The sequence below is a fragment of the Passer domesticus genome, chromosome 5 (assembly GCF_036417665.1).
Source record: "Passer domesticus isolate bPasDom1 chromosome 5, bPasDom1.hap1, whole genome shotgun sequence".
In the NCBI taxonomy this organism is placed as follows: domain Eukaryota; kingdom Metazoa; phylum Chordata; class Aves; order Passeriformes; family Passeridae; genus Passer; species Passer domesticus.
Genome location: NC_087478.1, coordinates 52,546,612 through 52,566,039, shown reverse-complemented (window position 1 = coordinate 52,566,039; position 19,428 = coordinate 52,546,612). Strand labels below are relative to the sequence as shown.

The following is a 19,428-nucleotide window of genomic DNA, read 5'->3' as shown; positions in this document are numbered from 1 at the left end:
AGACCACATTTTTTTTATTTGGTGTACCATGGCTACAGTACCCTGCAAACTTTTATTAGGAGAAAGGTTTCAGAGAGACATGGAACAAAGTGTTGTACTATTACTTTTACTGCTGTAGTTTCAGGAAGAGAATGAGAAGTTATGCAGTTTTGTCCCTGGCCCTCAGAGGGTGAGGGGAGAAGAAAGAAAAAGGAAAAACTAAATATCAGCTTCATTGCTCACATGATGGAGTATAAACCACAAACTTAACACACTTTAACCTAAACTCACAGCAGAGAGGGGAGCCTGAAAACTTTTGCCTGTTTCAAGCAAGTGTGTGGGATCACCTGAACCTGCTTTCTATACATCAAAATACCAAATCTTTCCTAGCTTCTCCTTAGTTGGTATCACAGCCTTTTTCCATTGCAAATCTGGGAACAGCAAGAACAGGCTATGCTGGCCTGAAATAAATGGAATACAAACAGAAGGGGCTCTTGTAGGGATTGTGTTATTCAGTTTTACATTTAATGAGAAACTCCATTTATTCATAGCTGCTAAACGACAGGCTGCCACAAAGCCCAGAACATCCATGCAGACTGCCCAGAACACACTGGATTGCCTCCAGAGGCTCTGCCAGCAGGATGCTGACTGGTAGGAAACACTGCTCAAATCTGCATATGAAGTTTTTGTTTAGCTAAAGAGCTGGGATATCTTAGGTTATGCTGATTTCCCAATATTGAACTGTTATTTTTCTTTTTTTTTTTAAGGAAAGACAAAACAAGCAAGAAATCATATTTCAATCAAGTTTCAAAGTGTGGTTTGCTTAAATTAATAACAGCTATGTGGAAAGATAATTAATATATTACATTTCAGTCCACTGAAAATAGTAAAAATACGGAAGGTCCCAAAATCCAGTCTGAGTAAGATATTACTAAAACCCCCACCCCTATCCTAATAGGCTAAGACTTGGCACCAAAATTACCCACCCAATTATTAAAGAAACAGCAATGTTACCAAGAACAGCTCACTAAATATACAGAACTACATTACCTAGGTAGAATTTATTGCAAAACCAGGGAAGAGACAGCAAACCTGAAGTCTGTCTTCCATTTCAGATTTGTATCACTTGTTCAGCTGTCAGCCACTCATGCACATACACACCCACACAACACGCAGCCCAGACACAAAGTCACTACCACTTTTGAGTTCCCACAGGCTCACAAGAAATGTTAAAACATTTCAGTAAAAAGTTAAAATGAGATCTTTTACCACAAGGACTATAAAATTCCCCTACCCTTGGGTTTCTAAGTTTGGGATTCTAAAAGCCATACATAAAAAGGAGGAGTTATTTCAATAGCAGAAAGACTACCTTAAAAGTATCAAAGTAAGTCTAAGGAGAGTTAATGCAACTGAAAAAAATTTAAAAAAAGAAAACCTGCATCTCACAGTCAGTGCTTTCATTAACACTGTTGATAAGCTCTAAACCTCCAAATGTAGTAGAGCATTCATTGGTTTTGATTAATCTTAAATTCAGAAGTTACATTAGAAAAAACAATTGTAGCAATTCTTTTGAGCTGCTAGTTTCATGAGGAAAAAATTCCCTTTCAAAATCTCAATAAATAAGCTGACATGTCAAGTTAGTTGAAGTTGTCATGCAAGACAAGTTACAAAATCAAGACTAACTCAAACTTTATAATAAAGGCAACTTGCATTCAAAAATGAACTTTACCCTTACAATTTTATTCAAAGGGTAAACATGAATTAACCCAGCTGTTTACCTGAATTACAAAAGTAACATGATTCAATATGAAAATAAGAAACTGTCTACAAATCTCTGACAGTAATAAATTGCAATATACAATGCATACAGGAGTTATACAGAGCAACAAACTCTTGTACAAAACAAAAATACTTTAATACCTTTAAAATCCAATTATTTCTTTAAAATCATCATGAAAAAGATTTGAGTCAGAACTCACACCTCAATTAGTCAAGCTTCTGGTAGCTACATTACAGCTATTTAATATACAAAGAGATAAATCTCTTCACCAGTCATTAAAACTGCCTCTTCGTTAGAGTTGCACTGGTTTTCTGTGTCGTGTTCCCAGATGGAAAGTTTTCTTCAAAATCATGAGAACTGAATTTGTTGAACACCAGAGATCTAGAGAAAGAAAATGCAAGCTTACATTCCACTGCACATTTTCTGAAGCTGCAGAGCAGTTCACAGCAAGCAGCCATGAATTCTCAGTGTTGGAATGGCATGACAGCCACCACCAAAGAACTAAATACAATTAATTCTCATCTTTCAGAACAGAGCAGCTGAACTATTGTTTGGATTTTAGCAGCAGAAGGGAGAGTAGAGGACAAGATACAGGATCATACCTGTTGATATGATGTTGTGTAGACCATAACATTCTGCTGTTGGCCATCTGTGGTTATTAAGCCTGCTGGCAACTGGTTAGCTGAAAGAAAGAGCATTTTAAAAACATTAGGCAGGAACTGCTTGATATACAGAGCCTTGTTTGATGTGTCTTGTCACCTTTAAATAACTATGATCCACTCCAGGACTACAGAGCCATTAATCTCCTGAGTTACTATCCTACACTGGTATAGTCACACTTGTTACCAAGTGTTATAAGTGAACAAGTTTATTCCCATTCAGAAAAAACACATAAAATCCAACTTGATTTTGCTGTGAGGCTAAGCAGAATGTCGAAACCTGCACACAGGCAAATGGAGTGAAGCTCACCACCCTGACCACTGAAAAGGCCATCTCCAGTGCTCAGTAACCCAACAAGCCTGGAGAATTCAGTTAGTTTAAACACAAAGTTAGCACTTGAGCATAGCCATGGGGGAGGAACTCAATTAAATCATTGTACTGCTTTATAAACTGGGATCCATCAGGGACTCCATAATATGGAAGTCTCATGGAAGGCAGAAGAGAACAATAGGAACAGACAATGACAAAAAATAAAAGGCACTGCTAGAGCCTGACATTGTACTGGTCAACTTCAGCAACTCCTTCAGGGCACACAGAAGAGTCTGATTTCACAGAGGAAAGGGGAGGCCAACAAAAGGAGTAAAAAGTACTTCTGAGATACCGAGAGGAAACACAGGGAGTGATGCTCCAAGGCAGACCTTCACAATATGTAATTGGAGCTCTCACACTCAGAGTAGGTGCCTTACAACTGCTATTTGAAAGCAAAGCAGCACAACTCTCATACTGTAGGTTGTCACTGTAGCACATTTCCCGGTAGGACACAAATAATGAGGCTTTGTTCATGTAGTTACTAAATATAAACAAGATGTATAACCAATACAAATTCTGAAAGCACAGCATAATCCTAACAGTTTTCATTTGAAAGCTGATGCTTGAGGGTTTTGTAATTAGATTTTTGGTTGGTTATTTGAGGTTGTTATTATTTGTTTTCCTTCCTCCTTCATTGAACAAATTTTCAATTGCTTCAGTTGCAGGCTAAGAGAAGCATTAAGATTAGTGAGAGTGGCTCTGGGAGGTCCAAAATTTACTGCCCTTCAAAGTGCACGTTCCACATCCAACACAGCTTAATGGACAGTCCCTGACCCAGCCCTGGCATGAGGCCACCACAAAGAGCTGGGGGTTATGCCACAGAAGAACAGCTATCACTGCTACTGCTGCAGTGACACGATCACTCATTCTAGACAGAGTGATAGCTGGCCCTGTGGAGGGAAATACCTGCAGCACTTGACATGATCGATTATTTAACCCTATTTTTTACTTTGCTTTAATACTGCAACATCTCCTTTGCACCCTTAATCCTGTGAGGACATTTCTAAAGTTGCTCTTTTCAAATCACAGCAACCTAAGTTTTTTCAAAGAGCACTCTGAGGCTCCAAGGTCTGGAAATTAAGAATCTAAATCTAAATATTACAAGGGACCCTTGCAATATTTAGATATAGATTCTTAATTTCCAGACAGTTTTAAAACTCTTCTTCCAGGCTAGAAGAGACCCAAGAAGACTGCATTGTTTTATGCAGCAAAAGTCAAACTGGGAACAATCCTGAATATTTCCAATCCTGAATAGCTCATTTTAGTCCTCAGGCTTTGAATTTGTGCTAGTTTGGTGGTTTACCAGTGATTTTATCATGTACTTAAAAAACTAAATCTTGTCAGGAGATAAGACTAGAGCTGTGTTTCCCAATTCCTCTTCTATCAGGTTCAACATTAGCAGCCGTAAGATTTAAAAGCCAAGGTGGAGACTACATGCAAGAATCAGCACCAACAAAATCAGTAAATCCCAAAAAACTGAGGCTTTATCTACAGCAAAAGGAAGAAAAACTATGCTGAATGCACATGATACTCCTCACCCTACACCTTCGAGCTGCCAATCAGTGCATTCTTTTGAATGTAAGATACATTAAATTCTTTAGAATTAGACAAAGATGATTTTCTTCTCTACCTCATTTCTCAAAGATGAGCTCCTCAAGTCACCAAGAGGAGTTCATTTTACTTTTTTCCCCCAAGAGTCTTGCAAGTAGAATGGGTGGGGCCTAAATATGTAGCTACTGGGGAAAAAGAAAAAAAAAAAAAGGTTTGCACCTTTCATTACAACCTGTGTTTAAGTGTACAAGTATACAAGCACTAATATATGCATTTACGAATTTCCCACAGTTGACATGAGCTATAATTAGTCCAGGATATATTCCTCAAGTAAGAATGCTGATGCCTGACAGAAGTGCTGTATTTATAAAAGCTGTAGTAATAACATGATAAATTAAAAAGTATTACTCACTAAATGCTTCTTCTGTGAGCTCCTCACTTAGACCATCTGCAGTTGTAACTGTTCCCCCAATTCCCTTTTCTCCTTTCATTGCCTAAGAAGAGAGAGCAAAAAAAAAAAAAAGCTTGAGATTTTTTTCAAGCCCCAGGAGCTCTAGCCAAGGTTTGAAACTTGCAGAAGAGTTACAGTGCAACAGCTGGAGCTTGAAATCCCATGAACTGTTAAAACTCTAAGGGATTTGAGAATGTGCATATTACATGAGTGTTTTTTATTTTAGCCATATTCCTGAAACAAAAAACTTGGCAAACTAGGACTGTATGGTTCTAAGAAAGGCTTTTCACCCTCTGCAGAAAGTTCAAAATCTATGGTAATCCAGAAGGAGAATTTACAAGAAATCACAGAATCTCACCTACCAAGAATGTGCAACATTTGCTTACCAACCACACACAAGCAGCATCACCATAAACTAAGAGCTGCCATTTAAAACCAAGATGTGGAATTTCTTTTCATCAAGGACTACAGCCAGAAAGGATATCAGCATAGAAAGCCAAGGCCCCAGTCATCTGCATGCAGTTTTACAAGTTTGAAGTTTGATGCTCTATGCTATTACATAAGAACATCTAGAAAAATAATGTGGGCATAAAAAAAGATTCTCTGCAACTGCTTGCTGCAGACAAAATACTCAGTTAGAAAACTGAAGTATTTCACCCTGAAGACACCCTTGCTGGAATGGAGATTTAAAACTGATGAGCAAAGCTGTTTAACCCATCCATGCAATTAAAATCCAATCCAACTACTCTGCTACCACAGCATCTATAATCTGCAAAAATGGTCAATTAAGAATGAAAGTATCACAGACCCACTTCAGACTTATTCAGTAGGAACTGGAACTAGTTAGGCAATACTTGCCTTTTTAAAAGCCCTATCACAGCATGTGCAACTGCTACACAAAACTGGAAAAAGCACACAGCTCTACTCCAACTACATTACACCTCCTGTTACTCAGTTATCCAGCAAATGACCTTCTGGGAAGAGGAAGCTTCAAGTGCTGTCAGCAAAACAAATATTGTTAGCAAGTCTGAACTAAAAAAATCTTAGGTTTACAAAACAAAGAAACTCAGAAGAACATCCTTATCTACTGTTCTGCCAATTTAGACAAGGGAAGGCAGACCAGAACAAAAAACCCAAGGAGAAGCAACTTCCTTTTTTTAAAAGGTCTAAATTGTTGAAAGGAAGAAAGTCACTTTCTACTAGAGAAGGGTTAAATTAAATTAACTGATTTGAATCACATACCTAGCATGAACTATGTATCAAAAGCAAATCAAGGGACAGTCTAAAATAATAATTTAAAAAACCCCACTGAAGCAATGGCTTTCCATGTGAATCATTATTCCAACATGAGAAAAACAGTTTTTTTTCTTTTGCAGACCTGAAGTCCAGACAAACAATAGGCATGAGGCCAGTTCCTCAGAGGATGCAGTCAGTACATACTGACTGAGCCCAAAGATCCAATTAAACATTCTTAATAGGAACCTTAAAGAGCAGAGCAATTTACTACCACATATATTAGAGAATTTATTCAGTTGAAAGCTTTAACTACTCTGAATAAGCAAGTCTAATCAAAATGCTTACTTCCTCCTTTTTCTCTTGACATTCTCTGGAATACTTTTAAACATTATTTTACTCCCTGACCAAGAGCTGTGAGATACTGTGAAAGTTAGCCATTATAGTTACAACAACAGAGAGCTAAGGATAAACACCAGCAGATTAAATAAATGAGCAAATAACCATATACACCAACCTCTCTGAATTTTTGGAGGTATAACTTCAAAGGTTCAACATAGCTATCAAACCCCAAGGTAGACATGGCAAAGAGAATATCCTCTCCATTGATGGTCTTTCTTTTTTCTTGGTGACACCTCTCACTTGCTTCTGATGTTATAAAGCTGATGAATTCACTTACACACTCTTGTACGCATTCTTTTGCATCCTTAGCAATCTAGTAAGGAAATAAGTATCATAAAATCATTAATGAATACACAAGACTTGAAAAAACTCACCACAAACCCCCCAAAGAGTAGAACAGATAATAGAGGAAACATCCCAAAACCCATTTAGGCAACACCTGCACAGCAAACCACTGGATGGCCTCACTCCTCTACGCAAGACCAGCTGCAATGTGATTTTATCCAGGTTTTACTATTTCAAGCAGCTCAGCCAACTGCCAGGATCTTCTGAAGTCCTAATTTCTATACAGGCTTTCACACACAGATGCTTCTTGCTTTGCTTACCTATGTTTCTTCAAACCTGTTCATTACAATGTCACAGCCCTCTTCCTCTTCTTTTTAAGAGACCTTTTTAAGAAACCCTACCCCATCACATTCCAACAAATTCAGCACTGACAAGTATTTTTATCCTGCCTAGATTCAAGGACCAGAATATACACCTAGCAGCAAGCCTTTCTAATGCTTTAGTATTCTGGTATAAATCTACCACATGAGAATTCAAATGAAGCAACATATGCCCCTGGCAAGAATGAAGTAAGTAAATTTGATTACAGTTTTCAGCTGGACAAAAGTCATTTACCTGACTTAAAATTACAGCAAGTATTATTCATGATTACTTGGGAAGCTGACAGAAGTCAACAAGAAGATAATAATACTTAAGATTCTTATTCTTCACATGAAAAGAACTTGAAAAATTGAAGCAGTCACTGTGTGCAGAGTCTTCACTAGCTCCTCTGATATTTTCAGACACGTAGGGTGAGATTTTCAGAAGTCATCAGTCAGCAGCTTCCCTCGCAGTTTTTTACAAAAAAATCATCCTGATCTTTCAAGATAGCTCCACATCCCATATGCTAAATTCTCAAGAAAAATCTCATCTTGATCACTAAAAATTTATGACAATATGGACTAGGGTACAGTTTTTCACAGCAAAGTTATAAATGTAACATCCAGATCTCCAGAAAGCCCTGAACACTATGAAAATACAAGCAGATGTGAGTAAATTATGTCTTGCTTCTATTTAGAGTGATCTCCAAAAAGAGAGATCAATTTTAGCTGGAGGAAATGTTACTGTGGCTGGAATTGTATTGGAATGCAATAGAGAAACAGCAAATCATAGGAGCCCTGCAAAGGTTTAAGATAAACCGCTAGAATGATGAAGTACTTATACAATCACCAGCTCAGCAGAATGGATTAAAAAGTCTATTCTTAGAAGTAAGAAATAAATAAGGCTTTCAATATCTGGCCTTATCTGCTCCACGAATATAAAGCAGACTTCTTAGGTCACTCTGGCATTTGGGTATGTGAATATTCAGGTGATGGAAAGCTAACCATTCTCTCTCCTTCGGGACGAGTACTGAATTTCTATTTCAGCCACTTCTATTATTCACTTACTCCAAATTTTATGCACCTCAATGAAAGCAGACTAAATCTCTCAAGAGAATTGCATAGAAAATATTCTTAGTGATTATCATCAAGTCTGATCCTTTATGACAATTTCAGAGAACACATCTGAAGATACTATAAGCTTTGAGAAATCTAAGAGAAATTGGCTTGGTCTCAATCACCTCCTGCTCCTGGGGCTTTTTTCCCTTTCATTTTATAACGCTTTTCTTCAATAAACCAGCATTATTTGGAAAAATATCTTGTTCTAATCAGCTCAAGTTCACTGAGAGGAAGGAATAAAACTCATTAACACACTTTCTTTACCAGACAACAGTATTACCTTTCCTGTTTGGGGTATGGCATTTTTCATTATCCTTGCCACATTTGCAATTGGAAGATATATATCTTGTTCTCTGAAACTCTCCTTTGAGCCGTTAGTATCTTCATGATCATTCATGCTGTCTTCTGTGTCTAATGAAATGAAGAAAAGTTAACAGAAATTGTATTTGATAGACAGCAGGCAATAATTCAGTTTAAAGTCTTATATTGAAGGATGAAGACCTTTGAAAGCACAGTGTTTTAACATCATAGAAATAATTTTTAAAATATATGCAATATCAGGATACCTTTATAAAGATAGCATTTTATCACATTATGCACAGAAGTGTACATGGCTGCTGATCAACAACCATTATTAATGCCACGTCAAAATACAAACTGCTTCCTATAAGGTCAATTTTTTTGTTATCCCCTCAAGGACTCTGTGCCAACATCAAGAAATCCAACCTCCCGCCTTCAGACTGCAGAAAATGCTTTATACAGTGAGGCATTACAAAAACAATGGCAAATTCTTAGCCTGAGAGAAGATAGCAGAGAATGATACAAGTACTGGAAGAAATAGACGTATACACACATTCGCAGAGAAATAGTAGCATTTACTCTCTCACTTCTTACCATCGTGAGGCTGTATGACATAGTGACTGCCACCAATGTAATCTCCAGCAATTCCTAACTGAGAAGCATCTGTTGTGGAGCTGTCACCATCCATCTACAACCAGAAGAAGGAAACCTTTCAGGTGTGATTGTTACATCACTAAGTGCAGCTATTACTCAAACCCAGCACAAACGACGCGATCCCTTTATACAAAGCATAAATATTTTGCTATTGGAGAACAGTATCCCCACTGTCATTAATGAGTTTTACTGACAGTGGAAATAGTTCAACTGTTTTATGAGGATTTTCAAAAAACTCAGCCAGAGGCACAGGCTATGCACAGAATCATTTGGTTTATCTAGCACATAGCTCCCATGAAAGTCTAACCAGAACATGTAAGGTGTCTCTGACCAATCCTCAAAATCTACAGCCCGCTGTTCTCTGAATGCTTTACCTATTAGTTCCTACACAGAATGCATCCTTCACTCACCTTTACCCTCCATGTTGGTTTGTCAAGCCCACTGACAAACTTCTAGCCAGACCATGGGACCAGCTCTGCACCCTCATCCTCCCCGAGACATCAGTTACTCCTGTATGCTTTCTGAGTCACATTCTAGCATTACCTGGTCCTGCCCTGCCTCACTCTTTGGGCATCCTTATGTGCTCTTCTTTAAAGGTTCTGATGTGGTGGCCAACAAGAAGACTTCTTCATGAGGGTTTGGAGATGGGGGTGGTCACAGTTTAATAGGTAACTTAAATGCCAAGAGAAAAAGGGAAGCCAAAAGAGCTTGTGCTTCCCTCCTTCCTACTGACAAGCTACACATACGGCCCCTGGAGAGGCAGAGCCCAGCTGACTTCACTCACTGACCCCACACCCACTGTGTGGGTACCTTGGTGTCTTTGAAGGATCACATGGTTGTTGTCAGTGAGACCACAGATCTGACTTTTTCGCACACCCAGGAAGAGGGAGAGAAAGAGATAAAGAGAAAGAGAGAGAAACAAAGAGAGAGAGAGAGAAAGAGAGAGGCAATGTTGTGTTATCTTTACACCTACCCAGAAATATGAGTATTTAACCTCCCACTAATCTGTACTTTGCTTGTGGCCACAGATGCACAAACAAGACGAGTGCTGTTCACATTCCAACAACAGCTGGACGGAGCCTTAGGAGCTGTTCAAGAGAAAAAGACTATTCCAGCTCTTCTTCATTGCGCAGAATATTACACACACTTTTATAAAGAATTTCAGGTCCCTTTTGCTGGGCTTTTGTAAACCAGCTTCACTTCCTTCACAGCAGCTCTACCCAAAAGAAGGGCAGTATTTTAGGCATTAACCTTCTGTGTGGCAACCTTCACATAAACTCACTTTGTCCACATTTTGCAGATTCTTTGTTGGGAGATTTAACTTTGCTTTTCAATCTCCCAAAGGGTCTGCAGTTTCCTTACTCAGCTTACTGTAATGACAATGCAAGGATACCACAATCCTGCATGCCATGATCACCTGAACTGACATCACACATCATTAAGAGAATTGTGCCTCTCTCTCCCTTCTGCACTCTGAAACAATTAAAATTGTAGTCTGGTAAATCCCAAAAACTACTTCCAAAATTAAGTTAGAGTTTTCTGGTAGTCTTCTTCTCAGTTCTGGCTCTCTGATCCCTGCTGGAATTTAATTCAGGATCTCAATCTTTACCAGCCCCAGTACAAAGTATTTTAAACACCTTGATCTTTCTTTCCCTCTTTTTTTTTTTTAAATCTTCTGTGAAACATTTCTTATAAATTATTTCCTTCCTCCAGGGTTGCAATATTCTTCAAATTTCTGCCATGATGTGGTTTCTGCTCACCTCTCCTGCAGGCTACTCCCTCTGAATCTTTATTGCCAAGACCTAGCAATAAATAAAAAAATCACCTTGCTTTCATTAGCCCAGCTTGCCTTCAAAAGACAATTCCTGCTTGAATCTCTTTCAAACCTCTGCTGCATCTACAGACATTTTGGTCATATTAGACTAATGCATCCTCAAGGTAGTACCTTTGTTTCTATTTTTTTCTGTGTGCACATTTCCAGATCTACTTACAGGATGTATTATTTCACCATTAATGGGAATTTGTGTGGACATTTATCAGCACTATGAATCTAAAATAGCGATTAGCAAAATTGACAGGAAAAGGCTTGCAACAAAAAACCACAGATCTGACTCAGATAAGGAAAACAGGCACTGACAGCTTAACATCAACTGAAATTACTTCTGTCAGTATTACTTGAAGAAAGATTTTTAGCTGCCAGGACAACCTTGGGACAGGAGATTAGGGACAGCACTAACACCCTTCTGCATAATGCTTAGCATAACCAGGTCCTGATCCAGGCCCACAGGGTAATTCATGTTGGAAGTGACTGTGGGAGGTCTCTACTCCAGCCCCTGCTAAAAGCAGGGCAGCTCTGAGCTCAGAGCACTCAGGGTTTTCTCCAGCCACATCCTGAAGGCCACCACAGACAGAGCTGGCCCAGCTGCCCCACGAGCCTTTTCCACAGCCCGGCTGACCATGCCATGAGGGAGGGAGGGGATCTCAGCACACTACTTCAATTAAAGTAAGTTGATGGAAGAACTTCAGCCAGAGTTGTCATTCAATTCAAATCTAGATCCAGGCATCTGAATATAGCAACTGTAATTAATATGCCATCCAAATCACCCTACTAGTATTTCTTTGAGCCCGATGGATGGCAAACATGACCTTGCAAGAAAATGTGACCACTGCTATCCCAGTCATCTCATAACAAACAGTTACATGCTCACACATTACAGTTTTCAGTTCAGATGTTCAAAACTCCAGTCAATCACCACATTACCTGATTGTTATATGTGTTACAGAACTTATGCTGAGCTTGACAATGTTCAGAAAATGAGAAAGCACTCTTCTCACTACACTGTTGCTAATTAATCTCTCTCCTTTAAACAAACAAACACCCCAAAAAACCAATAAAACCCCTCCAAAACCATGACACAAACTAAATTCTGTGTCCATGAAGTTGCCCTGGAAAAGGCAATAGTCCAATATAGCACAGAAACACCACCTCGCATACACTAATTGCAGTCACTGAGAGACTTAAAGGCCAACAGTTCTTATATTGGCCCATTCAGTAGGAAGACCTACTACTTTAGATGGAAGTAGATGCTACAATAGGCAAAATCCTGGGAGATCTAATCCTAAAAGGTTCAGGTGGGCAAGAGCTTTCCTCTCAGATTTTGCTTTAGACTGCTGAGTTGTTACAACTTGCTTTAAGGAGAAGTAGCCATTTGCAGATTATACACCACATTTGCATGGCAGTTTCAGCATGCAAACATTGCAGTGCCTTTTAATATGAGAGCATCTCCTACCTTTGTGTGGCTGCCAAATTACACGAGGGAGGGCTTGCAACACCTCAGTCCTCCAGCAGCAAGTGCAGTGCATAACTGCAGGAAGCAATTACTACAGGTTGTACATTATCCTCAGGCTCCAGTGCTAGGAAGTGCTGGAGTGCTAGGAAGACACTGAAGTTCCTCTATGCATACACATGGACTGAATCAAGACAGAGAGCTAAGTATATCAGAGTGACATGTCAGTCTCTAAAATGACCATGCCACTATCTGATTTTATCAACAACCAGGGAGAGTAAACAAGTACAGGACATAAACATTCAACACTACACTGCAGAAGAAAAATCTGAATACAGAGCAGCAGCACAATGCTTTCTGATAGTCGCTTTCTGTTTGGTTTTTCTCTCTCCAATAAAAAAATAATATTACTAGAGATATACAAACTACTTGATGCGTGGAAATTAACCAAAGAAATATGTTATAAGAGAAACAGTTCAAGAGCATCAAAGAAGGTTCAGTGATAAGATGCACATGAGTGAACACACATGTTTACACTGACATTTGATATAAATATTCTTGAGGATGCTTAAAAAAATTTGCTACTGTCAGCTGCCCATAACTCAGACTGTTCCTATAATATGTCTATACTAAACTAATAAAACATCAGTATCTCAAAGTAAATCTTGCATCCTGTTTAATCTTGTAAGTTCTCTTAAGAGTCCAGTCAATATCAGTGTCTCAGCTAAATTATAACTAAAGAAGAATACAAGCCCAAGCCTGCTAGCACTGATAAGGGACTAAAGCTTAGATCAGTATAAAAGGAAAAACAAAGAAGAAAAAAAACTGAAGAAACAAGATTTTTGTTTTCAGAACGAGGAAGTTATCTGGCAATGACTTACAAACGGACCTCTTGAAAGGAAACCAAAAACCTCTTGTGATTGAAGTATTTCATGTGGTATTTATTCACCCTGTCTCCCAAAACTGCTACCCTATGACAGGGACAGTAGCAAATGATAGGCAATGAACTTGGTACACATTTCATGCAGTCATGCCTGCCAAAGAAGCAGGACAGAAACAATAGCTAAAGCTGTAGGTAGTAACCACATCATTCATTTTGCCACATCTTGTCACAAGAGATGTAGAACTGTGAATCAGTACGTAACAGCAGAGACACAGAGTTTTATTTGAGCTTTCTGCACCCTTGCCTGTTAATTTTTCAATTAAAAATACACCTATTTCTTTCTATTTTTCAGTGACTTCTGGGGACCCCGATTTCCCACTAAATTCTCACCTGCAGGTATGTAAGAAATACCAACTGGTGAATGCATTCACAGGACATTGTTCTAGCAGACACACAAAAATATAATGCTAAACCCCTTCGCACATGGCTAGAACAAAACCAGATGCTGCACTCTCTCTCCATCTCAGGTGTCTCTAATCCCTTACATTCAGTGTTTTCCCCCACAGCAGAATAACACAGGGAAAAGCAGACTGATGCTGAGAGGACCAGACAGTGTCACCAAGTCTCATTTGCATCTGGGCTGTACCAGAATCCTTCCCCTGGCCCATGGGGAGGAAACTTTCTCTTATGAAATCCAAAGAAGGCACTGCCACCTTTACACCTTCCCACTCCATGTAACACTCTATCAACTTTATGTCTTATCTCACAAGCCCCAGTGCCACTGACCACAGGCCCCTCCAGCTCTGCTAGAGCAGCTGGTGGCTCCTTCCCAGGCTGGCTAATATCCACAAGCACTGTTAGCTCCAATATACATGGCTGGACTAATACCTCATGCATTTTCACAACAAGGAGAGGGTCAGTGATACAGAGCAAGCAGGAGAAATGGAGTTTCCACACTTTCTCTTTTTTGGCAGTAGACGAGAGAAGCTGGAGGAGAAAATAAACAAGATGAGCAGAGGAATGGAGGCAGTTTAATTGCTTTTGCAGAAGCTGGAAAAAGAAAGCAGTGCTGAACACACTGCACTAGAACCTCAGTCCTTCAGCAACCTGACTGAAATCCCCATATTACCTTTCAATAGTAAGTTTTTGATACTTCTCTAGTATTTTTTGTAAAAAACTAAGCTTATCTGTTTATTAAAGCAGCAATCCATAAATCCTGTCTTTTTCCTTTTAGAAGAACATTTTAAAGTAGGTTATTTTTCCTTTGTTGAGGTAGTAACTCAAGTATGCCAAGCAGCTTTTTTCCTCTCAAGCAACAGGGCAAGTAAGAGTTTTACAAAACTAGTTCAGAGCAGACTGACCTAGCTTCAGACCAGCCTATTTTTGGCCAAAACTACTGGATTTGCTGACACTTGCTTTTATTCTATCAATGTTATTTACCCATATTGTTTATGGGCACATATAGCCATGTTTTGCTCTTTTTACAAGCATCCTGCCACTAAAACATCAATTTCCATATTCTAAGTTTCTTCAAAACACTACTGCAAAACTCAGTACATAGTCAAGTTTCTTTCTAAGCAAAATTTTAAAGGTGGAGCAACATCAGATTTATATTTGAAAGCACTAAAGGAAGAACCTTACAAACCTTTTTTAAATGTTGACAAAACAAGGCACCAGACTTTCAAACTTTCAGTGTTTAATGTTTCATATCTTGACATTACCTTAAACATTATTTTTCATTCAATTTCTGAACATTGCCTCCTTCATGTAATTATTACCACAAATAAGTGTTAAGCTTTGAACTGCTGTGACTGTCAAATCCTGAAGTCTAAAGAGTAACATGCAGTGCTCTTAACTTCTCCCAGTATAATGCCATGGCTGTAAATGCCAGCAGCCAGGACGACGTCTATCACCTGCTCAATGCACAGCACCAAACTCACACAGGCCTCAGAAGGGCTCAACTGAGCCATCTTGGGTGTCCTACAGAACTCTAGAAGGATCTTGCCTTTACACTGCAACTGTCATGCCACACGCCACATAAGCAAAGAAAAAAAGAAAGCAACCACCAGCTTATTGTTTAGGAACAGTATGCTAATGATTATATATTTCTCCATTTCTGCAAGCCAATTAAAACCAGACTCTGAATACTGCCCAAAGTGGTGTTTGCCATTTTCCTTTTTCCAATCATTTTGCCAGAGCTTCTTTTGAGAAAGCCGAATTTTTTTTTTCATTGACAATAACTGCCATCTACCAACATGCCAAGGAAAGGTTATTACATGTAATAGGGTCAATGAATGGGCTGGAACACAGATTTCTGTGTTCCTCATTGTCTAAAAATGTTCAGATCATTGTTATCAGTAATTTTGCCATCCCAAAAGCAACCCAAGCACACTAGGTAGCTTTTACCTGACAGTTCAGAAAAAATCTTTTTGGTTAAGCCTCAAAGAAATTGGTAAAGCTAGAAGTTGATTTTGTACTGCTGCTGTACTGCAGAATATATATCATAGCCACAGAAACGTTACTAGAACACAGGAATTTTTGTGGTTTTCTGATAGGATTGTCTGTGAATAACCTCCACAGTACTCTTCAGCATCACCAACTACATAATTTCTGGAGGCAGCACAGTGGCTAGCACACACAGGTCTGCCCAAGAACACCTCCCACACACCGAAAAGTTGTGCAGACATTGATAATGGCAGGGTCCCGTGTCTCTCCCATCTGTCATGTGTGTCACAGGACAGCCACACAGCTGCCTCTGTGCCACTGCGAGCCGATCGATCCCATTTCCTGATTTCATGCCCTTCAACGATGCAAACGCAGCTAGCGCTGGGGCGAGGGGGACACCCTCCTACTTACACCGACAGCCTCCGAGCCTTCCTGGCACCCAGCTCGCATGTGATCGAGAGGCAACTCGTCTACCGTGACCCCTTGTTTACAAATGGCACAAGACGACGACTCCTCAGTTAATCAGCAACTTTATTGTCGGTCACCCTGGCTGTGACTGCCGCGCTGCCCGCACCTGCCCGGGGCCGGCCGGGCGCCTCCGCCGGGCCCCCGCGCAGCCCTCCAAGGCCTCGCATGCCCAGCCGGGTATGGCACCACATCCCAGGGCCTCACCCTACGCTCCTCATCCCTGCAAAATACCGCCAAGCCTTCCAGGAAATTTCGGTCCCGACAACGGCGCGGGGGGGACCGGGAGAAGGGACCGGGAGAAGGGACCGGGCCGCTGCAGCGCCGCTACCCGACTCTGGGCCCGGCGAGGGGCCGTGGGCGTGGTGGGGGTCACGGCCCCTCGCTCCCGCGGCGAGGGGAGGCGGCTCGGCGGGACACAAAGAGCGCGGAGCCCCCTCCGCCCGGCGCGGCCGCCACAAAGCCGCGGCCCCGGGGCGCAGCGAGCGCGGACACGGAGGGGTGGCGGGAGGCCGTGCGCCCCGCGGGTGCCCGCTGCTTCTCAGCCGGCGGTGAGGGATGCCAGCCGGCCGCGGGGCAGCTCCGCCTGCTGCCCCCATCCCTGCCTAGGCCGCAAAATGGAGCCGGAGCGAGGAGGGCCCCGCGGAGAGAGCGGGACAGCGGTGCGGGCAGCTGCCCCGCCGCCCCTGCCGACACCCCCCTCGCTGCCGCCTCCCTCCCTCCACTCCCTGCCTGCCTGCCCGTCCGCCCGCTCCGCTCCCCTCCCGCCCACCCCCGCTCGGCTTCCCGGCCGCGCGGCCCCCGCGGCTCCGGCCGCATAAAGCGACGCGCGGCCGGTGCGGGGCCCGGGGCGGCAGCCCCGCACTTCCTGGTGCCCGCGGCGGCGGCGCGGCGGCAGCGCCGGGGCCCGGGGAGGGAGACGGACATTTCATTCGAGCCTGCAGTGCAACCGGTTACCAATCATTGGCCGGAGCCAGGCACAAACCTCCAGTGCGGCCCTGGTTGGCTCCCTCCGCAAATCGGCTGTTTGGTTGGACGGAAAATGGCTGCGAAGGAACCAGTCCCAGCGCGGAGCCTCGCTTCCCGCAGCCGGGCTGCCCTCCCTCCGCGCCGCCTCCCCGCCACTCGTGTCGGCTCTTCCCTGAGCGCGCACCCTCCCGCCGGGCCGGCCCTGCCCGCCTCCTTTATGGAGCGGCTGGGCCGGGGGCGCCGCGCCCGCCCCCCCGCGCGGGGCCGGGGCTCGGCGGCGGCCGCTGAGGGCTGTCCCTGCCACCGAGGGCCTGTCCCTGCCACCGAGGGCCTGTCCCTGCCACCGAGAGCTGTCCCTGCCACCGGGCTCGGTCCCGCAGGGCTGCTGCTGCTCCTGGCGATTGTGTAGCGGGGCCTCTGACTAGGGGCAGCTCTTCCTGCGGCCTCGGTCTCACAGAATCACAAATGGGTCAGGTTGGAAGGAACCGCAGTGTGACAGCTGGTCCGAGCTCCCTGCTCAAGCAGGGTCATCCTGGAGCACAAGCACAGGATTGCATCCAGGCAGTTCTGCAGTGTCTCCAGTGAGGGAGACTGCAGTCTCCCTGGGCTACCTGTTCCAGTGTGTGGTCACCACACAGTAAAGAAGGTCTTCCTCATGCTCAGGTGGAACTTCCTGTGCATCAGTTTCTGCCCGTTGTCTCTTGTCCTACTGCTTGTTACCACCAAAAATGCCTGGCTTCATCCTGTGACCCCCTCCCTCCAGATACTGGTGGACATTGATGAGATCCCCTCTCAATCATCTGTTCTTGAGGCTCCTCCTGCCTTTCCTCATAAGAGAGATGCTGCAGTCCCCCAGTCATCCTCGCTGTCGTGGGAAGTAGGGGATGGGGGAGAGTGGCCGGCTGTGTCCCACTGGCCTTGTCCCTGGCCTCACGCCCCTCTTGCCTCACCAGCCTGGTGCCTGTGTTCAGCAAGGCAGGCACCATTATTGTGAAGGTTCCTTAGATCTATTCCAATCTGTCCTCCACCTGCATCAATATTTACCAGCTGAGAGAAGAACAGGTGACCTCCCCAGTGACTTCTTACATTTCGTGCAGCCTGAGAAATCGGAGGATGATTCATAGAACCCAGGTCTAACCAATCATTTGGTGGAATAGAACCTTGGGAGAGGGGATCTGTGGGTCTGTATTACTTTCCCCATTCTCCTTTCCCAGAAAAAAGTAAAATTTTACTGCAAATGAAAAAGGATCCTTTCCCCCTGGTGATACAGAGCTTAAAGAGAACCTTTTTCTTCCACTTCTGAAGAAATACAGGCTGCTGAGTGAAGATATTAGTTGGACTGACTTCTCCACTGGGATTTATAAACCTCTCTTATGAAGCATTTATATGAAACACTTCATAATCCACCAGTCCCTCCATTAATTAGAATCAGAAAGGGCCAAAAAGCAGCCCAAAATATTCCACACATCCGCCACCAACACATGTGTGTGTGTGCAACCTCCTCTCAACAGAGGTAATAAGAATATTTTTGGTTTGTGCAATTCTTAATAACCTTCATTATTTGAAGATCTTAAGTGTTTTAACTAAACTAGTATGAAAGTCCCATTTCACAGTAGCTTCTGCTAGCATCCTCTTCTGGTTAACATCTGATAAATACAATAAATACACGCCTCTCCTAACTCTCTTCTGGCACTGGGATTTACACAAAGTGAAACTCATTTCCACATGGTTTCACATAACAACATTAGTTTCATGTGCTTTGATATATCATAAAGTTTTCGATTCACTCAAAATGTCCATGTGTTTGGATTGTTTTGAGTTTAAAGTGAAACATCAAATGAGGAGAATTTTGCGTGGCCATGGGTTTTGACTACAAATGCTATATGCAGCTTAATCCTGTCTCATGGGTACTGTGAGCAGTAATTAGTAATTTTTTTTCTTTTTTAATGCCCAGAAGATGTTAAGTAATGCAAGAATATTCACTAAGTTTGGGACCTTAGGGGATGCGTTTTCCCCTTTATCTATTTTATAGCTTGTGTTCACTAAGTACAGTGCTGTGTGAATACACTATTAATCTGTGCACTCTTAAGATCTCTGGGTGGATTTTGTCATGCCAGCCCAGAATTTCACAAGCGATTAGAAAAACGAGCGCTGACCAGTGTGCAGGTATTCCAGGGCACAGAGTAGACAGTGCCCTTTTTTGAGCTGCTAGTCACTAGTTTTAAATCTTCTTGAAA

At 42.3% G+C, this 19,428-nt stretch overlaps 1 protein-coding gene across 1 annotated transcript; it reads right to left on the bottom strand.

The window, feature by feature from the left end:
* Window positions 1–1,698: 1,698 nt before the first annotated feature.
* Window positions 1,699–17,365, bottom strand: NFYB (nuclear transcription factor Y subunit beta). The gene is made up of 7 exons (XM_064420471.1): window positions 17,208–17,365; window positions 9,083–9,176; window positions 8,469–8,599; window positions 6,541–6,738; window positions 4,752–4,833; window positions 2,362–2,441; window positions 1,699–2,140 (listed from the first exon to the last, which is right to left on the bottom strand). The coding sequence occupies exons 2-7, from the start codon at window positions 9,174–9,176 to the stop codon at window positions 2,108–2,110; spliced, it is 618 nt and encodes a 205-aa protein (XP_064276541.1). The 5' UTR covers window positions 17,208–17,365; the 3' UTR covers window positions 1,699–2,107.
* Between the last annotated feature and the right edge of the window lie 2,063 nt (window positions 17,366–19,428).